At 42.6% G+C, this 24705-nt stretch overlaps 1 protein-coding gene across 1 annotated transcript; it reads right to left on the bottom strand.

The window, feature by feature from the left end:
* Positions 1-1323: 1323 nt before the first annotated feature.
* On the bottom strand, positions 1324-24696 carry GOT2 (glutamic-oxaloacetic transaminase 2). The gene is made up of 10 exons (XM_027075892.2): positions 24492-24696; positions 12929-13085; positions 11162-11290; positions 10109-10168; positions 9170-9331; positions 8846-8950; positions 7612-7762; positions 7015-7180; positions 3132-3282; positions 1324-2551 (listed from the first exon to the last, which is right to left on the bottom strand). The coding sequence occupies exons 1-10, from the start codon at positions 24578-24580 to the stop codon at positions 2429-2431; spliced, it is 1293 nt and encodes a 430-aa protein (XP_026931693.1). The 5' UTR covers positions 24581-24696; the 3' UTR covers positions 1324-2428.
* Between the last annotated feature and the right edge of the window lie 9 nt (positions 24697-24705).

Raw genomic sequence — 24705 nt, 5'->3', positions numbered from 1 at the left:
GGATGATTAGACCTTAAATTATAACAGAACAAAGGCAAGACTATTCTGAGTGGGCAATTTCCTCCATCAGGGGAAGAATGTTAACATTTTAGACTCTAAGAAACCAGGAAAAGGTGAAGCAAACAGCCTGGACAGTGGAGAGAAGCATCAGGTTCACATCCCCCAGCTCTGTTTTCAGTGAGGAACGGGACTTAGTCCAGTCCAGGGTGAGCTGGTAATACATGGGTTTAAAAATAACAAGTCAGCAGGGCAGTTAAGTTCCTTTTTTGGTTGAGGTTTTGGCAGCCAACCTTCAACCTTTCAGCTCCAGACAAGGAGACTTAAAGCAGTTTCTCCTAACCTAGGCAGTTAGTTCCTTTATGGATCAATTAATGTTCATTTTATTTAAAGATATTTCCAAAGACATCCAGTGATCCAGTCCATTCACTTTTCCTTTTACCACCGTGGTGTTTCCATTAGCAGAGGAGCCAAGGGTCAGGAGTGACCTCCCCATGCACTGTGTCCCTCAGGGAGTGAGGAGAAACAAGAGCCCACTTTCCCCTCCCAACAACTGTCAGAACACCATGGATGGCCTCTGAGCCTGACTGCTGTTCCACGGTCTGTCTGGCCAGTAGCCGTCCCATCTTGAATGCTTCCTAGCACGAAGCAGAGGGGACAGAATAGCCTTGGGTAGCACTGATGCTAAGCAGATGCCACTAGTGCGAGAAGTCTGCTGACAGAGCACATGACTTCAGGCCAAAGGCCCCACACTGGCAATCTATTGCTTGCATCTTGCTTACAAATCATTAAAAAAAAATTGAATTAGTTACCAACTTTTAAGCATCAATTGGCCTCCCATAAAAACAAGGATTTTCATTTTATTAAAAAAACTTAAGACCCACAACCCTAAACTTTTGGTTCTTGCAGTGCTGTCACTTCCCTGCCAGTCAATACCGAGACGAAGGCTGCTTACCAGTCATGATCTCATCTCTAGTTCACATCAGTTTTAATTTACATTCACTGTTTATATTACCTGCTTAGCTCCTGTAGACACCTAGTCACCACTGCCCACCCACCCCCCTTCTTCATCCCTGCTCTATCTATAGGTTCCTTTGAGGTATTCCACATGTCCCCCAAAATCTAAAGGATTATACCTGCATTTTCAACATCGCTGGACTAGACAGGCCGAATGGCAAGACAAAGACGTGGCTTCAGTTTACATTCGGAACAGCTAACACACCCACTGGCTTATGGGCAGCTGAACATGACCGCACACTTCTGGGACACAGAGCCACTCCCACCCTTTCCTCCCATTAAAGAAAAACATAACATAGTAGACAGTGGTGGGGTCTACAGTATCTTTATTTTAAACAGAGAAACCAGGCTGCAAGAAGTCTACGTGATCGGAGCAGATGGCGGTTTTCTTTCCAGAGGGTGAAGCCTGAGCCTAGCTGGCAGCACACAAAGGTTAAAACCAAAGCCCAGATATCCTCTTTCCTGGTCTGCCCTGCATGGCCTGCTCATGATGTGAGATGAGAGACTGCATGACCGCACTGGATGAAGTGAGGGGTCCAACTGGGCAGAGGCGACACCTCGACAGGAGACCATCATTGAAGAGGGCACAAAAATTAAGTGCAGTGACTTACTCTCTGCTATTCTCTGATGAGAAAGGTGAGGGTATGGGATGAACGGTAAAATATGTTCTTCATTCTTCAAATAAGTAAATCCTATAGGATGGGGTTGATGATCAATTGAGCAAGAGAAGAGGGTGAAAATCTAGGCTAGTTATAGATCTCTGTGCGTAAGGAAAAGAACAGCAATGATAAGGGAGAAGAGAGGAACATTAAAATGCCTGAAAGTATTAAAAAGAAGGGCCTTCCCCCGCCCCCCCCTTAAATAAGACAGGAAACAGTATCTTTTATTTTCCTCGCTGCAATGGCAGCAGACTTGCTGGTTTTCATGAAACATGATTTCTGGAACAAGGTCTGTTGATAAGCTTGCTCAATCACGGGAGGACACGGGACTGACTGCTAATGTTAGAATGAGGTCTTCCCACAACACCTCTTGTAGGTGCTACTCTCGTGCTGGATCTGCAGAGGTGCCCCAACACCATATGGTGCTCCAGTTAAAGCTTCAGAAACATTGCAATGGCATGATCGACAGGTTTTTTTGGGCTTTCTTGTACATGTAAACTCTTGGAACAGCTGGAGTTAAAGCATGAGCAGGAGTTTGGTTTTGAGCCACAAAGTTTCAGACACCAGCCACAGATGCCTCTGCCCTATTTCACTACATGTTCTTCTCCGAGAAACACAATGGTTGAGTGTTAAGTACTGTCGCTGAAAAGAAATGACCTGCTCACCGCCACCCGCCCTCCTCCTTCCTCTGTGTGAATCTCACAACAGCAGAGGTTGTAGACAGGAAGGCTGTTTGCTCTTTCTCAGCAGGGAAATTACTTGGTGACCTGGTGAATGGCGTGGGCAAGGTAGCCCACGTTGCCTGAGGTGACTCCTGCCACAGAGATGCGGCCATCCTTTGTCATGTAGATGGAGAATTCCTTGGTCAGCCTCTCCACCTGCAGAGAAAAGAGTACAGGAGCACTCCCAGGCAGGGGGATTTGCCCAGCCAGGTGTGGCACGGTGGCCAAGTGTTAAAACAGGAAAATAACAGAAAACTCTATTTTCTCGTTTAAACCCTATTCCCAGAATTTGGTAGGCTAGTGCAGAGGGAGAGAAGGACAAAATGCTATCTTAAAGTAGGATGAAGAATACCGAGGTGTGGACAGGCAAAAAAAAAATAATCTCATTTCAGCATTTGTGGGAAAGATAGATCCAGAATCCAGCTATGGAACAGCTATGTCTCCTATCAATATTCAGGCTCCTTTTGGTTTGGGAAACTCTTCAGAGAAGCAGCAGTGGTCACAAAAATGATCAAAACGTGCTCTGCTCCTCAGCAGTGTGCAACCTCATGGGGGACACAGACAGGTAAATGACTAAGAACAAAACAAAATGAATGCCACACTCTTCCTTTACCTAAAAGGGCTTCAAATGACTGTTTTAACAGTCATCTGAACAGCTAAGTGATCTATGAGGAATTCCATCATTTTGCAAAGACTCATCAGTTGGTCAGCTGAGGAGAAACTGGAGTCCACTCACCTGTTCAGGCTTCAGTCCTGTGAAACAAAACATGCCAATCTGGTCAGTGATGTGCTGCCAGTTGTGGGAGGAGCCCTCCTTCTTGAGGTTGGAGACCAGCTGAGTCCTCATGCTAATGATGCGGTCAGCCATGCCTTTTACTTCCTGCAACCTGTGCAAAAACCCACCAAGATGCAGCTCAATTCTGGACAAGCACTGAGAGACAAGCCACAGCTGACATGAGTATTCCCCTAGTGTGCCTCAATTCTTTGTACTATCCTGAGTTATATGCTAGTTAAAGCCTTCTGTTTTCTATTAGAACACTATTTTGATTAGGCAGCTAAAATGATTAACATAATTGAGTTACTAAGAAAAATGAAAGAACGACTCAAACCGAGGAAGGCTAAGGTTCTCCATACTTTATGTGGGGGCAAAAGTTGTGTTTTAAATAGTAAACTATGACTTTATTTTTAACATGGATGGAAGAAACACTCCTGCGTTTGCAGTTAAGACAGTGCACTGGGAGGCTACAATGTGCCAAGCCATGTGCTAGGTGGTAGGGAGAAAGGGAGGCTTGACATAGTCCTTGCCTGTAAATCTTACAACTTGACACTGGGAACAAACCTGGGAACAACCAACTATGGAACGAGGCAAGCGAAGGTAAGAACCCATAGAACAGTGCTGTGTTGAAGGCCCCAGGAAGAGATGTAATTCTATCTGGGTGGCTGAAAGGAGTCCTGAGTCCTGATCCACATGGCTCACTCGGTTCTGTACATAATCACTGCTTTCCTCAGAATCTCCTCTTCCCATTCTATTCCTATGGCTCTAGAGGAAATTCTTATCTGTTCTCAGCAACTAGACGACTGTGGAAACATTTATAGTTTACCCCCAGTTCTTATGTGTTCACATTCTTTAACCACCTATGATGAGGCCATACACAGAACAGATCACAATAGCCAATTACAAGTCAAATGAGAGTCCTAGTCATTTGTGACTCGTTAAACATTTACAATTGGGCACTTGCTCCTAAAAACATGGATTTGTCCTCCCTTGGAAAAGATGGCAAGTTGGCAACTCGGCACTAGCAGAGTGATTACTGGCTGGAGCTGGAGCCCTGGCCCTTCTAGGGATGGCACTGGGTTTACATTTCCTATGGTTCCATCTCTCCAGCTCCATTTACTTTGAGGCCGGGGTGCTAGAGGCAGGGAGTGTGACCACGGCCAGATCTAGGGCAACTTTGGTGAAGCCCTTCCGTGCTCCCTGCTACCCACAGAATGAACTTCTGACTTCTCAAGATACCAGTGAAGGTGCTCCATGATCTATCTGCTCCCACCTTCCCAGCTTTGCTGCCTTCTCCATCCTCCTCCCACTCAGTGTCTTTGCCACAAAAAACCACTTGGGACTTTTGATGCACATCGTGTAATGTGTGCCTTTCTTCATGCACATCTGCCGGTTTTCATTTACTCTTCATCTCCTTTGGGGGAAAAAAAGCCGCCTTTTCTCTTCAAGGCACAGCCTGCATGCTGCTGTCTTCATTAGGTCCTCCCTCATTTCCCCCTAGAATCGATGGCTGCTCCTTTCATCCGCCTTTATTCCTTGTCTCTTTTATCAATGCCATACACGTACCTTTCTCACTGGATTATAAACTCTACAGGTAGAAATGTCTTACTCATCCAGCATACTACCTTTGTCATCTTTGTACACTACAGACTTTCGATGTGTACTGATGTGCACACGTTAAAAAAAAAAAGCGTAGTATAATTCTAAGAGACAAATCGAAACTAATCCTACAACACGCATATATAGGAGTAAAATATATAGTATGTTACAGTGATGAAAAATAGTGAAGAAAAAAGCTGGGTTACAGTGACTATATTTACAGTTAATTTTTTCCCTCTCCTAAACTTTCTGAAATGTATTTACACGTTAATGTTATAATGGAAAAAAGTAGAATTTAAAAAGTAGTTAATATTTTGGTAAGCCCTCCATGGACTACTGAACTGAAAGAACTACCCTGAACCAGACTTACTTCAATGTTTCACAGGATTAATTTAAGGTAGCTGTCATGTGAAAAGTTGGGGGGTTGCAGATAAAGTTCCTTGCAGACAGCAGACAACAGATTTAGCTTTTCTCTTCAGGAAGCTACTCAGGAATCTATTCCCCCAATTAACTGGCTACACAGGACAAACTCTTGTTATAACAAATCACATCGTTCATGGGCATCTTGGCTTTTTTTTTTTTAAGTTTGTTTATTTATTTGGTGGGGTGGGGGGAGAAAACACGAGCAGGGAAGGGGCAGAGGGAGAGAGACAGTTCCAAGCAGGCTCCACACGTTCAGCACAGAGCCCAATGTGGGGCCTGTACCCACAAACTGTGAGATCATGACCTGGGCCGAAATCATGAGTTGGGACACTTAATTGACTGAGCCACCCAGATGCCCCTTGGTTAATTAACTTTGAATTATATAGAGCAGGGGGTTAGCAAACTTTTTATTTTTTACTTTTTAAATTTTATTTTTTTAAAGTTCCAGTAGAGTTAACATGGAAAACTTTTTATGAAGGGCTAAATTATAAATTTGTTAGGTTTTGTGGGCCATTTGCTCTCTGTCACAACTACTAAATTCTGCTATATGGCATAAAAGCAGCCACACGTAATTCATCAAAAAGGGGTGCGGCTGTGTTCCAATAAAACTTTACAAGAACAGGGAACAAACGAGATTTGATCCATAGAAGTTTGCCAACCTCTGATCTAGAGCAAGGTTTTCTACATTGTGTCAGGACCCATTAGTAGGTGATAAAGTTTTTCTAAATTGTGTGTCTTGACTCATGAGTAGGTCATAAATTCAAGGTAGATGGATGCAACTGGCATTCAGGAAACATTTAAATAAAAAAAAAAAAAGAAAATATTAAAATATAACACACGAAGGGGCACCTGGGTGACTCAGTTGGTTTGGTGTTCAACTTTGGCTCGGGTCATGATCTCAGTTTGTGGGTTTGAGCCCTGCACCAGGCTCTGTGCTGACAACTCAGAGCCTGGAGCCTGCTTTGGGTTCTGTGTCTCCCTCTCTCTCTGACCCTTTTTTTTTTCTTTTTTTGATTTTTTTAATGTTTATTTTTGAGAGAGAGAGAGAAAGACAAAAGGAGAGAGAGGGAGACACAGAATCCAAAGCAGGCGCTAGGCTCCGAGCTGTCAGCACAGAGCCTGATGCAGGGCTTGACCCCGCAAACTGCAAGATCATGACCTGAGCCGAAGTTGGATGCCCAACCGACTGAGCCACCAAGGTGCCCCCATCTCTGACCCTCTCTTGCTCATGCTCTCTCTCCCTCGTAAAAATAAATAAACATTAAAAAAAATTTAAATACAACACATGAAGCCTAATATTAAGTTTGGACAACCATGTCAGTTATATATATGTTTACAGGTAATGTGTTCAGAGTCATGATACAAATATCTGTCTTATGTGGACTGTGGTTAAAGAGATCGAGTAACACTAAGAGCACAGGGGCCAAGAGATTCAGATGGTAGGAAAAATAAAAACTCAAAATAAGCAGAAATACTGGTTCGGTGGTAGTTATTACTAGGATTAAGAACCAAAAATATAGTGTTCTTAAAAAAGTTTTCCTATGTAAGGTACTTCAATTTGAACTCAATTTGAGGAGAAGGCAGGTTTTACTTAGCATGGAGATAACAGAATAAAAAACCCTGCCATTTCTCAATCATTTGTCTCCAATGTATTTATTTGGAAGTGCTAAAAAAAAAAATGCCCACTCCTCTCTCCCTTCTGCCTCTTCCATATATGGAGGCTGCGTGATATTTGTATGTCACTAGTTGCTGATTATAAAGGAGCTTTGAAAGATCAGTGGTGGGACAGACAGATGGCTGGGGAGTGGCAGTGTGCTCTTACCATTGTTTTCGCAGGTCAGGGCTGGTTAGGATGGTCGAGGCAATCCGGGCCCCGTTGATTGGAGGGTTGGAATACATGGGACGGATCAAGATCTTCAACTGTGACTCCACCCTTTTGGCTTCATCAGCATCTTTGCAGACCGCAGTGAAGGCTCCCACACGCTCACCTGAGAAGACAAAAAGGGATCCTGTCTTCTAGTTTTCCAATGTAAAATGCTGAAGCAAATGATTCAATTTGCTACATGTTATGCTTCCATCAGCAATGCCACAAAAATATGTTATAAATAAAAACCTTTCAACATCCAGTATGGTGACTTTAGAGATAACAGAAACAAAGTCTGAGAACTCAAAGGTCTCTTATTATATCCAACTTCTTGGCTCATGGAACGGTTACTTCTTGTTTAGAGAAACAATAGTTTTCTCTGCTGGAGGAATTAAGAGACACAAAAGATGATGTGACTAAGATCAGTTAGAGCCACGTTACCGGTCTTTCCTCTCTGGGTAACACACACGCATGGACAGGCACAGACACTCTGTGGTGTCCTTTTCCAGTGCTTCTCACTGGGACAGACATCACAGACTGGGGCCTTCCGCTTACCGTACAAGCCCATGTTCTTGGCATAGGATTGGCAGAGACAAACGTTAATGCCCTGTTCGATGAAGTGACGTACAGCCCAGGCATCCTTGTTACCATCACCACTGGCAAAGCCTTGGTAGGCCATGTCAAAGAATGCAAAGAGGTTGTTTTTCTGGGAAGGAAAGAGAAGAGCAAAGCTTTAGGGAGTCCTTCTCAAGACAACCCACATGGCTGCCTGTGCTTATTGGGACAATGTCTGCCTCACATAGAGTCAACACAGTTTTCTCTCCAACTGGCAATTTGGAGATGTTTAATTTTCCTTGAGTTAAGGTATCATTATATATGTTTTTACTTTGGTGGATATGGTCCCTCAAAAAGACATTAAGAAAAGAGACTCTTAATTTCAGTCTTCCCAGAAAGCTGCTTGATCCAATAGGAAGCTCTTTTCAGGCCCACAGGAGTCTGGGTAATTACTGTGGTCCAGTCGACACAGGACCTGCATCAGACTTTTCTGGGGCTAATGTAACTCTGGCAGCCTCATCTTATACCCAGAAATCATGGGAAGGCCTCATGAGAACCATCTCATCTTCAAAGTGCTCTCTGAATGTTCTTTCTCTGTACCCCCCCCCCCCCATCTCATTTTATTTACACCTTAGGTTTGACAGAATGTAAAGAAAGGGAAACCAAAAGAAGTGAAAACACAAGAGGAATATTTTCCTCCCTTGGAATTTTTTTTTTTTAAGTAAACTCTATCCCCAATGTGGGGCTCAAGCTCTACACTCTGAGATCATGAGTTACACAGTCTACCCACTGAGCCACCAATGTGCCCCTCCTCCATTAAAATTTTGACGAGGGCCTTCTCTGACAGCTGATGCTGTGAATGGTAATGGCAATGCTGAGCAAACAGGCAAGGATAGGAGGGGACATGAGACAGTGTATAAAAGATGAACAAGTAACAAGGACCAGGGCAAACGACAGACATCCCGGGACCAGTGGGTACCCACTGTACAGGCTAGTCAATGACAAGATTTATCAGAATTACCCACATCTAGGCTGAGGAACAAAAATTATTTGCAAGCTGCTCACGTATCATCAATTAAGAACTGCTAATTATGCAAATGAGAAGTTCTTTCCTGACAACTTAACAATGTGGGCTCAAGGGTAATTAATTCCCATTGTTAAGACTTTGCCAAGGCAAACATCTAAGGCTAGTTACTGAACACAGAACTGTCACCAGTCAGTTCAGTCTCCTTACCTTTACCACTGTTGCTATTTCCTTCCACTGCTCAGGGCGAGGGTCCACTCCCGTGGGATTGTGGGCACAGGCATGCAGGAGAAGAACACTCTGCTGTGGCATTTTCTAAAAAGACAACCAACAGATGATTTTGCAGCCCTCAACAAGATAATTTACCTGAAATGCTGTAGGGTCACTATTTTTGATCAACGAAGATAATATGAGTTCTAAGAATTAGCTCATCCCCAGTATTTTAAGTCAGATATTGAGACTGAGATGTGAGGCATCAAATCTCCACGAGGAAGCTTGTTCCTTCACCCCTCTTGCCCTGAAAGCCACACTTACCGAAATGTCCTCTATAGCGCCTGTGAAGTCAAAGCCACATGTCTTGGGGTCATAGTATCGATAACCGTGTAGCTGCATGCCAGCGTCCCTGAAGATGGGTGTGTGATTTCCCCAGGATGGTTTGGGCAGATAAACATCTCGGCTGAACTTAAAAAATCTTTGCTAAAAAATGGGATGAAAGGGAATGGAAAAATGAAGGAAAAATAAAGTGACATAGTTTATGGAGGAAGACATTTTTCTCTATTTTTCTCTTCAGTTTATCTCAATGACTGAGAGACAGTAATGACTGAGAGACGGTATGACTCAGCATCAAGACTGCCTGGGTTGGAATCCAGGCTCTGACAAGGAAATTGGCTGTGTAGTTAGGGACCTCTCTGGGCCTCACTTTCTTCATTTGTAAAATAGCATTAAATGAACCTCCTTCATAAAGATTAACTGAGTTAAAACAAAAGCTGCTAGTAACATATGTGCTCAATAAATTATATTTATTGTTATTATAATTTCTAAAGTTTAATTATTTGAGAGAGAGAGAGAGAACATGTTCACGGGGAAGGGGCAGAGAGAGACGAAGGGCAAGAGAATCCCAAGCAGGCTCCACACTATCAGCAGAGAGCCTGATGCAGGACTCGAACCCACTAACCGTGAAAGCATGACCAGAGGCAAAACCAAGAGTCAAATGCTTAACTGACTGAGCCACCCAGGTGCCTTATTATTATTATATCTTCCTTGTAGTTTTTAAGTAATTTTTTTTTTAAACTTAAATCCAAATTAGTTAAAGTACTTTCATATTCCTTACTCGTGACTTCATTTATCAGAGAATAGGAAATCTTCCAATTATGTGGAAAGAAGTCAGCAAACACACATGCAATAGGAAAACACCCTCCTCCTCAGCTTACAGACTGTCTTACAGCTTTTTCCTGAAGGAGTTTCCAGACTCACCAGAAAACTGGCTCCAATCCTCAAGGCCCCGGTTCCAGAAATGGTCTGCACGGTGACATACTGAAGGAGAGACACCACGGTCAGGGAGGTCCAACACTCGCTAGAGGCCCACAGATACAGAACCGAGGCCAAGCCCACAGAGGCAGTACTCTGTAGCCATTGCCCTTCATTTTTCAGAAGTTGAAGACAATGTTCCAAATGGGTATTTGCAAACGAGAAAACAGCACTAATTGTTTCATTTCCCCATTTGCTAAGAGACAGATTGATTCTCCTTGGAGTTCTCAAAACAGCCACCTCTTCAGTTTCCAACACGTTTGCTGATGGAGAAGCTAATTCCTTAGGGCTTGTTATTAGTATCATATGGTAGATGAGAAACTTTCAGGACCCAAACTCGCTCCCCATGAATAAGGGCTAATTTATACATATACCATGGTCACTACATTAAAATATTCTAGAATTATACAAAATTCAATGTGTCTCTGAACATCAAAGCTCCTTGAAAAGCAAATCAATACATTATAATAATATTGCTACATTTTATTATTTTTTAAAAGTTTACTTATTTTGAGTGAGGAGGGGCAGGGGGAGAAGGAGAGAGAGAATCCCAAGCATGCTCTGCACTGTCAGCACAGAGCCTGATGCGGGGCTCAAACTCACGAACCGTGAGATCATGACCCGAGATGAAGTCAGACACTTACTTAACCGACTGAGCCACCCAGGCGTCCTGTAGTTTGTCCTTTCATTTTTTAAGTTTCTAAAGCATATTCAGTACAAGATAAACATAGGCATACACAGAGCAGTGTCAAATCTTCAATCAAATTACTATTCCATTTTCAGGACTACTGCTGCATTTTTGGGATTGGTGTTATATGAAATCGTTTATTTAACAAGTGCCAACTTACTTTCTAAAGGAGAGATATTAGCAATAGTGTGGTTACTGCAAACAACCATCATACAAAGTGATGTATCTCTATTTGTTTAAATTAGTTCACATTTGTTTAAACTGTTAAATTTAAACACAGACTGTAGGATGCCAGAGTCTGCTCTGCTTACCCGGCTACTTTTCAACACTTCATTGTTCTCACCCAAGGCTAGTTCTGCAGATGCCTTACAAAATTCAGCAAGTCCTGCAATGGGCAGGTATTCTTTGTCCAAATTTTTTGCAGCAATCTGAGCCTCTGCCTAGACAAGAGAAAATGCACCCGCTTAGTTTCTTCTCCTTACCTGGAATTACTGTGATTAATATTTAATGTTTTATAACTTAAACATATATATTCAATATAAAGGAAGTGAAGCCTTGTTTTTATTTTGGAAGTGCTGTCCAAGGAAAAGGGTTAAGTACTACATCTGAAACTAATATTACATTGCATGTTAACTGGAATCTAAAGAAAATCTTGAAAACACAAAAATAAATACAAACTATAAAAAAAGTAGAATACTTAATATTTTATATTGCAGAACAGAAATATTTCTAATTTTTAAAGTCATATATATTTTTTATATGGTTTAGGTTTTTATATGAATGGGTACAGTGTTCTGTTGGTCAATATTTAATATAAAATGGCATTCTTGGAATGCACAAGAACAAGGTTTACGAGCAACACTTAAAACACTTATAAGTAGATATGAGATGATAAAATCAAACTAAATACATAAAAAAGTAGTATTTCAAGGTATACGCCAGTCTCAGAACTTCAAAGCGTTAACAGTAACAGCCACATATCTTCATGCTTTGGAGATGGAGGCGTGGCTGTCCCTTTAGCTGTGTGAGTCTCAGCAAATTAGTAACCTTCCTGAATCTCAGCTGAATGGGGGAACAACTTGAAGTATGTACAAAAGCTTGTGGTGGTGTTCCAGCCTGCAAAATAGCTAATACTTGCTGAGTACTTTAAACTGACTTGCTGAGACCAGAGCAATTTCTGCATGGCCTGAGACCCAGCAGCCAGCAGTTCTCAATGGGTCTTCTCCTCACAATTGAGCCCTTTTTTTGTACTCAGAGAGTCACAGAGAGGACACCTAACGCACACTCCCACACTTTTGGAAGAAATTTCTTCTTCCAGTGGTTCATTCAGGCCATGTTCTACTATTTCAGTGGCTCATGAGGGCTGGGCCAGCCTGCTGTATAGTGCGCAGCTCAGATGGTTAGAGAGTTCCTTACCCTCACCTGGAAGTATTCTTTTGAAATGTTCACTCACTGTGCCTGTATGGGGGAATGATGCATCACCACCCCACTTTGAGAAGTGACAAAGAAGCATTCATATATCAATAGAGGAGGTGCAGAGGGAAAGGACACTCATACTTTCTTTCAAAAAAACTGTTCTAAGAGGATTATTTAAAGTTATAATGATAACCAATAGAAAAACTACTAATAAAAATACAACAAAAATAAAACAAATTATTCTACAGTGCAGTAGGAAGAAAGGACAGAGCATGCCTGTGGGAGAGCTTTATTAAGGCAATCAACATGAGAGGAAATGGAAAATAACCACAGTAACCCTCATCCACAAAGGGCTATTCTTATCACCAGAAGGCAACGTTTAATTCTTCGTCCTTATGTGCACCCTCAGGATTAAATACGAGACGATGCCTGCTTCAGTAGAAAATCACGTAAATTCAATCTTGAAAAAGACCACACAGTTCCAATCTGTCTCTTTTACAGCCAAGGAGACCACAGCAGACAACCTGAGTGATTCAAGCAGTTAGTGCCAGAACTAGAACCCAGGTCTCCCGACTCCCAGTGTGGCGCTCTTTCTGCCACTCTCTAGGAGCTCTCTCCAGTTTACCCACCCTGAGAAGGCAGGAGATGAACGGCAAACTCACCTTCCGGACACTAGGAAGCACGTAAGGCTTTCCATTATCGTCCCGGTAGGCGCCAACTCCCAGATTCATCTTTTTGCTGTTGGTGTCTCTCTTAAAGGCTTCTGTGACTCCCAGGATGGGATCTGGGGGCCCCATCTCCACATGGGTCCACCAGGAGCTGAAATGGGAAATAAAATGAAATCAGTCATAGTAGCTAGATTTCCATGGCCAGAGACATCTCAGATCTGCTGAAAATCCATTTCTTTGCAGAAGAATGCAGAAGACCAAAGATTTTAACACAAATGCAAGGAGGAGAAGGTGGATGGGGAGGACAGGGTGCATGTGTAGGCTTTTAAAGTAGCCCACACCTGTCCTGAATTCCCAGGCAAAGAGGGCTATGAGAAACAGAGTGGTAAAAGATGACACAAAAGAAGCAAACAAGGGCAAGAGTATTATGTGATACTGTCCCCTCAAAGGGGCTTGGGTTTTATCTTGTTCTCAAAATTATTAAGGGGTATCTTTTGGAGAACTTGTTACAAATACAGGTTCCTGGGGTACCTGGCTGGCTCAGTCGGTTAAGTGTCCGACTTCAGCTCAGGTCGTGATCTCACAATTTTTGAGTTCGAGCCCCGCATCGGACTCTGTGCTGAGAACCCAGAGCCTGGAGCCTGCTTTGGATTCTGTGTCTCCCTCTCTCTCTGCCCATCCCTCACTAGATCTCTCTCTCAAAAATAAATAAAAACATTAAAAAAAAATACAGGTTCCTGTGTGTCTCATCTTGGATATAATGAGAACATGTGGAGTCATTAAAGTTGTTTTCTTTGGGTGTGAGGAGGGTTAGAGTTGTTGATCAGGTAAGGGGAGTGGCATGGATAGCCTTGCCTTTTTAGAGCCCATCTGCGAGCAAGGTGGGGCACTGAATGCAGAGTGGTCAGAGTAGATGTAGAAGGATCACTCACTGCAGTGGCTCATTACATGGCCAGAGAGTTAGAGGAGGGCCTGAATGAGGATGGGGCAGGAGGGCTTGAGAGGAAGACAGAATTTTGAGGTATTTAGGAATTAAAAATCAACAAGAACTGCTTGTAACATCCTACTGATTCCTTCACTACTTACAAAGTTAAAAAATGCTGGACAATGTTCATTACTCTTAATTTACATGAGAGTCATGATTTTACCTTAAAAAATTATCTCGTAAAAAAAATTATCCCTTGGGGCGCCTGGGTGGCTCAGTCGGTTAAACGTCCGACTTCAGCTCAGGTCATGATCTCACGGTTCGTGAGTTCAGGCCCCGCATCGGGCTCTGTGCTGACAGCTCAGAGCCTGGAGCCTGTTTCAGATTCTGTGTCTCCCTCTCTCTCTCTGACCCTCCCCCGTTCATGCTCTGTCTGTCTCAAAAATAAATAAATGTTAAAATGTTAAATGTTAAATGTTAAAAATTATCCCTTAATAGTCTTGGGGTGGTGGTGGTGAGGTGGGGGAGGAGGTCATCCACCAGGGCCAGGTGAACTGTATTGCCAGGGAAGTATACATCTGTCCTCAGTGCCCTGAAGTAATCTCAAGAGGCAACAGAACCTTTTTTTTGGCAATAGAACTTTAAAGCTTTTCTTTTAAAAGTTTATTTATTTAGAGAGAATGCTAATGAGCAGAGTAGGGGCAGAGAGAGAGAGAGAGAGAGAGAGAGAGAGAGAGAGAGAGAGAGAGAGAATCAGAAGCAGGCTCCACACAGCACAGAGCCCGATGCAGGGCTTGATCCCATTAACTCCAGATCATGACCTGAGCTGAAATTAGGAGTCTGACACTCAATCTACTAAGCCACCCTGGCACTCCGAGGCAACAGAGCTTTACATTTCTGAGGCTTGTTTCTCTGGCTTGTTCTCCACCCCCTACTGATTTGGGGTTTTGTTTCTGTTCCACGTATGGCCAATAAGCTAGTTCTCATTGGCAGCAATGACTGTGAATCTGGTTTTATGATCTGACCATTCAGTAATTTCTGTAAATGGACAGCAAAGATCTATTCTCTGTTGGGTGAGAGATGACACATAATATGGTTTATTGTTTGTGTGATTTTGTTTGTTTCTTTTTTTTTAATCAGAATTGTGAGGTTTTTGTGTTTATTCTCTGCCTGTTTTAGACCTAAAGAGCTGAAGTTTTAGACCTAAAGAGCTATAAGATCTCTATGTGTCTGTAATTCAGAAAGGCTTTTTTGTTTTGTCTCTGAGTGTCTGAATGTGAAATGTTTTCCAGCTCTGGAGAGTACTGATAAATTGGATTATAAAAATCTCAAAGGCACTCTGTTCTGATTGTGTTATAGGGACTGAATTCCTATTACTTTAAATGTGCTAGACAAAAGTTTTTTCTTAAAGAAACTAACTCAGAAGTGTTTAAAAAATTCAAGTTCACATAAATGAGATAAACCTTTGAGACTAGTTTAACTGATATAATAAAAGTAGCTATGTCTTCTAGGGTGCTTGAGTGGCTTACTCAGTTAAGTGTCTGACTCTTGATCTCAGCTGAAGTCTTTATCTCAGGGTTGTGAGTTAAAGCCCCTTATGGGGCTCCATGCGGGGTGTGAGGCTTAGGAAAAAAAAAAAAAAGCTAGGTCTTTTATTTAGACACAAGCATACATTTTATTCTATGTGGCTTTGTTTTTCCGAAACTTACATTGGTTTACTCATACTATACACAAAGCATTCCTAATATAATGTTTAAAGTTATGAAAAATCTGAATGTGTTCAACTAATTATTCTGACATATTTTCACCTCATACCTGTCAGAATGGCTAAAATCAAAGACACAAGAAATAAGTGTCAGCTAGGATGTGGAGGAAAAGGAACCTTCATGCACTGTTGGTGGGAATGCAAACTGGTGCAGCCACCGTGGAAAAGACTATGGAGATAAATAGAGGACACATGGCTGGCTCAGTGGGTAGAGTATGTGACTCTTGATCTGAGGGTCGTGAGTTTGATCCCCATGTTGGGTATTGAGAGTACTTAAAAAAGAAAACAACAACAAAAGTTAAAAAAACAAACACATAGGGGCGCCTGGGTGGCTCAGTCGGTTAAGTGTCCGACTTTGGCTCAGGTCATGATCTCGCGGTTCGTGAGTTCAAGCCCCCGCATCGGGCTCTGTGCTGACAGCTCAGAGCCTGGAGCCTGTTTCAGATTCTGTGTCTCCCTCTCTCTCTCACCCTCCCCTGTTCATGCTCTGTCTCTGTCTCAAAAATAAATACATGTTAAAAAAAATTAAAAAAAAACAAACAAATAGAACTGCCATATGCTCCAGTAATTCCACTATGAAGTATTTACCCAAAGAAAACAAAAATACTAATTCGAAAGATATATGCACTCCTATGTTTATTGCAGCATCATCATAATACCTAAGATAGAAGCAGCCCAAGTGCCCATCCACAGATGAATGAGAAGATATAGTATACACACACAACAGAATATGACTCAGCTATAAAAAAGAATGAAGTCTTGTCATTTACAACAACACAGATGGATCTAGAGGGCATAATGCTAAGTGAAATAAGCCAGTCACAGAAAGACAAATATTGTATCATTTAACACATATGTGGAATTTATGAAACAAAATAAACAGAGACAAACAAAAAACCAGACTCTCAAATATAGAGAAATGATGGTTTCCAGAGGGATGGTGGGTGGGGAATGGGTAAAAACAGGTAAAAGGGATTAATTAAGAGCCCACTTAGATTGATGAACACTGAGTAATGCATAGAATTGCTGTACCCTTATGTTGCATAACCGAAACTAATATAATAATGCTGTATGTTAATTATACTTAAACTAGAAAAATAAAAATTTATGTATCTTTTTATTAACTTTTATTAGTAGGTTAAATTTCTTAGAATGGTTTTAGATTTACAGAAAATTGAGCAGCTAGTACAGAGTTCCCACAACTTGCCCCCCAACAGTTTCCTCTTACTACTAACATTTTATATTTGTAGAGTACTTTTGTTACAATTAATGAACCGACACATTAAGCCCACAATTTAGTTAGATTTCTTTAGTTTTTACCTAATGTCCTATTTCTGTTATAAAGTTCCACCCAGGATACCATATTACATTTACTTGTCATGTCTCCTGAGGCTTCTCTTGGTGATGACAGTTTCAGATATTCCTTGCTTTTTTTATCACCTTGACAATTTTGGGGAGTACTGGTCAGGCATATTGCAGGGTACCCCTCTAATGGATTTGATATTTTTCTCATTAGACCGGAGTTATGGGTATTTAGAAGAAAAACAATGTATTTTGTAATGTGTTAGCTTGAAGACAATTCCCAAGACCTTTAAGTAACTTAAAATCGTGGACTAATTTAATTATGAGTTAAAGGGTTAATCACTGGATTCTTAGACAATTTCTAAGAGAGGATATAGACACATTTATTACTGAACATAATTTAAATTTCATATATTTTTACTTCTTATTTTTACATAGGCTAGAAGGCTATAGCTTTGGGTCATTTTAGTAAGCATGTTGTTGCCATTTCAAGACAGCGTAGGGGTGCCTGGGTGGCTCAGTTGGTTAAGCATTCGACTTCAGCTCAGGTCATGATCTCAGTTCTTGAGTGCCAGCCCCATGTCTGGCTCTGTGCCGACAACTCAGAGACTGGAGTGTGCTTCAGATTCTATGTCTCCCCCTCTCTCTGCCCGTTCCTCACTCATGCTCTGTCTCTCTCTCTTAAAAATAAACAAACATTAAAAAAAGAGAAAAAATATATAAAATATATAAAAAAATATAAAAAGTATAAAAGGGATATGTGTGTGGCTACAGAAGCTGAACTATGTGCTTCTTTAGCTATGTGCTAAAATGCTTGCGCAGGACTGGCATCAATGCCCACCCCCTCAGTTTTGTCTGTGAAATGGAAGTTACTTTGGCTAAAAGTTATTTTTGTAAAGTTTACTTATTTTGAAAGAGTGGGGGAGAGAGAGGGATAGAGAATCTGAAGCAGGCTCTGCATTGAGCCAGACATGGGGCTCGATCTCACCACTGTGAGATCATGACCTGAGTGGAAATCAAGAGTTGGAGGCTTAACTGATCCAACCACCCAGGCATCCTGGCTATAAGTTATTAAAAAAAATTTTTTTTTTCTTAAACATTTATTTTTGAGAGACAGAGTGAGACAGAGCATGAGTGGGGGAGGGGCAGAGAGAGGGGGGTACACAGAATCCAAAGCAGGCTCCAGGCTCTGAGCTGTCAGCACAGAGTCTGACATGGGGCTCGAACTCATGGACTGCAAATCATCACTGAGCCAAAGTCAGACGCTTAACCGAATGAGTTACCCAGGTGCCTCTAAAAGTTATTAAAAAAAAAAAAATTTAATGTTTATTTATTTTTGACAGAGAGAGACAGAGACACACACAGCATGAGTGGGGGAGGGGCAGAGAGAGGGAGACACAGAATCCGAAGCAGGCTCCAGGCTCTGAGTTGTCAGCACAGAGCCCAATGTGGGGCTCGAACTCATGGACCGTGCGATCTTGACCTGAGCTAAAGTCGGACGCTCAACTGACTGAGCCACCCAGGCGCCCCTAAAAGTTATTTTTAATGAGTGGTTGAGACTATACTCAGATCAACTGTGACAAGAGAAGTACAACTTTGTGTATGTTTTAGTCTTTCAAAGAAAAAAAAAGTCATGTTGTTCTAAAGCTGTGATCTTCACACATTTTGGTCTTTGGATCTGTTTTTCCTCTTAAAACTTGTTGGGGGTCTGAAATAGCTTTTATTTATGTGGGGTATAACTACCAATATTTACTGTATCAGAAATTAAAACTAAGAATCTCTTATACTAGAGTATCACCTTGTTCCAAATATGAAAGAGCATATAAGGACAAAACTTGCAAAGTGAATTTTGTCTTGATTCATAAAAACTAAGTCTGAAAAGAAGCTAAGAAATGTATTAACATTTTTTAAAAGTCTGCTTAATCTTCCTTGGTTCAGTGATTAATGACTTTATAATATATAAGGTTATTTTTTACCTTCTGTGTTATATGCCTATACAGTGGAGATTCTGTGTTTTACCAGAATACTTCTTTACGCTTTATGTTGATTCTTATGTCCAAAAACAAAACACAGTTCCTCATATATGAAGGAACTAAGGTTCTTTACAATCATGTTGTATGTTTAATTCAATATTTTCTCATTTTAATTAAATAGGTAAACAATGATTAATTCTCAGATACTCAAAATCCTATTTTAATCAAGTGACCAAATATCACTTAACAATTTTTTTGATCTGGCCTTCTCAAACTGAATCCTAAACATAGAAAACATAAAACTTCCAGGCTATCTTTCATCTAAACCTACTGAGAGATTTTTTATTTTTATTTTTTAGCTACTGAGAGATTTTTTAAAAACTATTTTATTTATTTTTGAGAGAGTGTAAGTGGGGGAGGGGCAGAGGATCCCACGCAGGCTGACAGTAGCGAGTTGACGTGGGGCTTGAACTCACAAACCATGAAATCATGACCTGAGCTGAAGTTGGACGCTCAACCAACTGAGCCACCCAGTGCCCCACTACTGTGAGATTTCTAAGAGTGCACCCAAGAAGCACCATCTATGTTTCTAACACACACTCTCAGCAGCAGGATTCATTAATGTATCAAAACTGAGGTTTTACCTCATGGTAAATTACTGTTCTGAAAAAAAGATTACCCCTTTTCTTCAGGATAAATTAGCAAAAAGCTCTTTACAGATTCAGATTACAGAAAAGTCTTTATGATTGTCTAAATCAATCATTGAGGATGTGCTATGTGCTAAGAGCTGGGAATATCAGTGAGAGTAAAACAACCCCTGACTATCTACCACATTAGCCCAGAGGTGACCTGTAAGCAGGCTGGGGTCGGAGGATGACCTTCAGCGATAAAGACAGGCTCAGAGCACAGAATATTAGTTTTAAGAGACCGAGGAGAGGACCTAATAACCTGGGAAAGGGGGAGATAGTATAGGCTTAGAAGGCTTGCAGGAAGAGGTGACACATGAGCTAAGTGTTACCGATGAGAGGAGGAAAAAGGCGTTCCCAGCAGAGGCATAAGAAAGGCTAAGGGTGAAAAAGAGCTGGGGGCAGAGGGGTGGCAGGGGGAGTGCTGCAGGGAAAGGTGAAAGCTAGGGAAGCAAGGTTCCAAATTACCCAAGTGAAATACCTCAAGTTCCTTTAGTAATCACTTATCCAATCTCAACTAAATGTTTCAGCACAGCACAGTGAAAGTTCTCTACGGTCACCACGCTGACAAGCTCAGTGAATTATTCAGAATTTCTTTTCTGAAAATGATTCTCTTGAACTAGTCAGTGGCCAGTCAGCACTCGTTCATTTCACTCCTCCAGGAGGCACAATGGATGGCTCAGCACAGCATTACAGAGTTAAATTTATGCTCTCCTGACAAGTTGAAACTGCCTCTGTATTAATAGCTGTAATTGTGACATATAGTTAATTCTGTTATCAAAGGGTAGGTTATTCCATTTTTGGATTTCCCAGACTTTTATTAGCTTGCCTCGGATAATGTCAGTACTCAGCAAACTGCACGGATTCAAATAACAGCTCAGCTGCCTACAAGCCTGTGTGCACACAGGCAAGCCAATTACATCTCAACCTTCCTTATACATGAGCACATAACAGTACCCACCTTACAGAGTTGTTATAAGGATGAAAGGAGTTATTAAATATAAAACACTCAGAGCCTGGAATAGGATGAGTGCTTGCTGTTCACTGGTATCATTGCTACTAAATTATTCCTTCTATGCTTCTATTCTACCGTGCCAGTATGGAGCCTGGCAAGGCAAGTATGTAGACAATTCAAGAAGGAAATGGTCATAATTTTATGACCAAATACAGGTCTTTCTTGCTTTTCAGTTGTTTAAAATGTTTATTTATTTGAGAGACAGAGAACATGCCCGAGGGGCAGAGCTAGGAGACAGAGAATCCCAAGCAGGCTCCATGCCACCTTGGAGCCTGATGCATGGCTTGAACTCTCAAACCATGCGGTCACGACCTGAGCCAAAACCAGGAGTCAGATGCTTAACTGACTGAGTTACCCAGGTGCCTCTTGCTTTTCAATTACTACTAGTTTTCCTACAGTTTTGAGAGACATTATCATTACCATCCATCTCCCTCATTAGCTTTACTGCCAGGACTCAAAACCCCTCTGTTCTTTTTCATTGTTGCAGGCTGCTTAGTTGTTCCCGTACCTAAGCAATAGTAAGAAACAGATACCTTGAAACAACTTCTGACCTGGGCCTGAAGAAAGCTTCCTTTATTTCCTACCCACAGTTTAGACCCTGAAAGCTTGCAGCCACCTGCCTGTATATATCCCTGCCATTAACTGGTGAGTGAAAGGAATACTTTGAATGTCAAAGACCTATTATAGAAAACCTGCAAGAAGCAACTGTCATTTCAAAACAGATGTCTTGGTCTCTAAGGCCTTTAATCAACAATGACAGGACTGCTGCCCCAAGCCACAAGGACAGAAGGTGCCATTCTTATTAAATGATGTGAAAAGCACTTACTCATCAAGTTCTTTACAAAGTTTATTGAGTACAGAGATTCTCTGAGAAACCAAAGCCTCAAGTCTTCCGGCAGGGATCTGATCAAGAGTGGAATCTTTCTTTTTCTGAGCACATAACAGTATATATATGAGGCACCCAGACGCCTCTGGAGTGTATCTTTTAAGAATTCTAAAAGCAACTACACCATATTGAATCTTAATCTAAATATAGGAGCATGGATACCCAATTTGATTAGTTCTACATTAGTAATCATGTTCAGAACCTCTATGCCCTTCATCATTCCCTTCCTTAAAACTGTAAAGACTCTATACCCACAATGTAAGAACCATGATGTTTTCAAGGGACAGTACTAGCTGAAAACAAGAGTGCTAGGGACAAAACTGATGCTGATAACCTGTGGCCTACAAAGTGATTCCTACAAATGTACTTTGGACAAGTGCAAAACCTCAGCCATTGAGCAATGTTGGCTAACAAACCAAAAGATGTTAGGTACAAACTATTCAGATAAGCTTTTCTAATTCAAATGTCTTGTAATTTTCCTGGGAACCTACCTGGCGCTTTAAAATTAAAATAGCTTAGGGGAGCCTGGGTGGCTCAGTCGGTTAAGCGGCTGACTTCGGCTCAGGTCTTGATCTCGTGGTCCGTGAGTTCGAGCCCCACGTCGGGCTCTATGCTGACAGCTCAGAGCCTAGAGCCTGTTTCAGATTCTGTGTCTCCCTCTCTCTGACCCTCCCCCGATCACGCTCTGTCTCTGTCTCAAAAAGAAATAAACGCTAAAAAAAAAAAATTTAAAATTAAAATAGCTTAGGGGCACCTGGGTGGCTCAGTCGGTTGAGTTTCCGACTTCACCTCAGGTCATGATCTCGCGGTCTGTAAGTTCAAGCCCCACATCAGGCTCTGTGCTGACAGCTCAGAGCCTGGTGCCTGCTTCGGATTCTGTGTCTCCCTCTCTCTCTGCCCCTCCCCCACTCACAATCTGTCTCTCTCCTTCAAAAATAAATATTAAAAAAACTAAAATTAAAATAGTTTAAAATATACAGTTTAAGAATAGTTAAAAAAAAATGTTTTCCTTCACATTCTTATTTTATTTTGAATTGTGGTGCTCGATCTCACAACTGTGAGATCACAATCAAGAGTTGGTCACTTAACCAACTAAGCCACCTAGGCGCCCCCACATTCTTATTTTAAAATAAGAAGAGAAGTTAATTAATTTGCTCAAGATCACAGAGTTAAAAATGGGAAAGATAGTACAATTTTGATCTTCTAGCTACTGGTTATTATACAACTACCACACACTGCCTTTCCAAAGGGTCTCGTGATACTCCTTCAGTTATTTCACAAAAAATTAAATAATCAGAATTAAGAACAGATCATTATAGTCTCTATTACCCAATTAAGTATCATTGCTTACACCTGAACAGCACCTCCTCAACTACAGGCACTCAACTATTTTAAGGCTTTATATCAGGGAACAAAGTAGGTAAGGTCTCTGCCCCCGTGGAATGTACATTCTAATTGTGAGAAGACTGAAAAGAAAAATGAGTCAGCCACTCAAACTCAAAGAATGACTAAAAGGTCACACCCATAGGGATTTTCACCAAGCACTTTAAGTAAGCTTTAGGACACGCAGCCAAATTTATAAAACAATAATTATTTTAAGGTTACTACAATGTTGAAAGACTTTCTCTTGCCCTTCGTTTAGGCACCCCTTTCCAAACTGGCTGCATGAATGATAACCACTCCCTAATTTTGGCTCACTAGGTAGCATGGCTTAAAGAGCACACCTTGACATAGGGCCAAGGAGGAGCCAAATCTGGGAGAGAAGGAGCAGTGAAAGCCCAGACAAAATTGTACTGCCAAGAGTGCGATGCTCCGTAAGGACACACTTTTGCTGACTTGAAGACAACGCGCATACAATCAAAGGAAAGGCCAAGGCACATAAAAGAGGCCAAGGCTTTGCTCCTTGTAGTCAATATATAGCTGGAGGTGGGCTGGAGACTAGATTCATTAGATGGTACTTAAGGATCCTGTCCCAAATCGCCTTCTTGAGTGAATCAATCGCCTGGCTCAGATATCCACTAGGAAGGAATTACTGATTCGCTTTAAACTCCGTGCTTTTTAATGGCAATACTTAGCACGCAGGGCTTAATGACATATTTATAATTTTTTGAGTGGCACCTGTTTCCCCGTCAGGCATGTTCACCGCAGCCTCCATCGTTAGCATAGGGTCTAGTACCTGGCTCATAGCTGACGAAGTATTTACTGAATGAGAGCAGAGCGAGGTGGAGAGGAAGAACGGTGACTTCTCTACAATCAGACCCCCTAAGGGCAAACAAAACGGAGGTGAACTACACCTCTGTTCTTTTCCAAGCAAAGGGGTCACCGGCGACATAGGCGGTAACGCGGGTGGGAGGATGCCGAGCGCCAAGGTCAGGGGATGCAGAAAAGAAAGCTAGGCTGGAAAGCCAGGGCCTCCGCGGGGTACCTTCCTCTCGAGTACTTCCTACTCCCAGGCCCACGACCGGCAGTACGCCGCGGCCCTGCAACCCTGCTTAGGCCAGAGGGCGGCCACGATAGGTGAGCCCCGCCGTGCCCCAGGGCAGCCCATCAAGGGCACCCGCGCCCCTCCGCGCCTCAGCCAATCGGTGCGAGACAGCCTCGGCGGCGCAGCCAATGGGCGCCAGGCCGTCCGGGCCCGGCACCTCAGCCCCGCTGGCTCTCCCCTCGCCACCCCACCCCCACCGCGCCGAATCCGCGTCTCGTGACCCCCCACCCTTGAATGGAAGTCCGGGTGCCGTAGAAGGCCACACTGCCTAACCCCGGGGAACGCGCTGACACGTTCTCCTGCAGTCCTGGGGGCAAAAGAGGGGAGGGATGTAGGACCCCGAGGGTTACTTTGAGGCGCCGGCGCTCAATTTTCAGCGCCCAGCGAGGCCGAAGGGGTGTCAGAAAAAGCATGTGTGTGGTGCTTGCGTTTGGGGGGAGGGGGGATATGTCTGGGGGCGCCCGCAGCCCGGCTGGGCAGGCCTGTTGTCCCCAGCTCCGTCTCCGTCTGTCCTGCTTACCTGGCTCTGGCAGAAGCCGCGGCAGCGAGGCCGGGATGGAAAGCGGCGGCGACCCCGGACAGGACGCGGCCGGTGTGCAGCAGGGCCATGGTGGGCGGCGAGAAGGCAGTGGGTAGCTGCAGGACGGAGCGGAGGGCCAGCGGGCGCACACACCGAGGCGCGGGCTGCTTCTGAAGGTAAGGACAGCGACTTCCCGGGGGCGGCTAGAGCGGCC

This window comes from Acinonyx jubatus, chromosome E2 (genome assembly GCF_027475565.1).
Source record: "Acinonyx jubatus isolate Ajub_Pintada_27869175 chromosome E2, VMU_Ajub_asm_v1.0, whole genome shotgun sequence".
In the NCBI taxonomy this organism is placed as follows: domain Eukaryota; kingdom Metazoa; phylum Chordata; class Mammalia; order Carnivora; family Felidae; genus Acinonyx; species Acinonyx jubatus.
The sequence above is the reverse complement of the archived record's forward strand: the minus strand, read 5'-3'. Positions and strand labels throughout refer to the sequence as shown.

What these genes read in the sequence shown, in the direction of transcription:
- GOT2 (XM_027075892.2), bottom strand. Translation starts at nt 24,580, where the DNA reads ATGGCCCTGCTGCACACCGGCCGCGTCCTGTCCGGGGTCGCCGCCGCT. An exon ending in GGATTGGAGCCAGTTTTCTG is followed by an intron (nt 9,332 to 10,108) that starts GTGAGTCTGGAA and finishes CCCATTTTTTAG; the next exon opens with CAAAGATTTTTTAAGTTCAG. An exon ending in AAATAGCAACAGTGGTAAAG is followed by an intron (nt 7,763 to 8,845) that starts GTAAGGAGACTG and finishes TTTCCTTCCCAG; the next exon opens with AAAAACAACCTCTTTGCATT.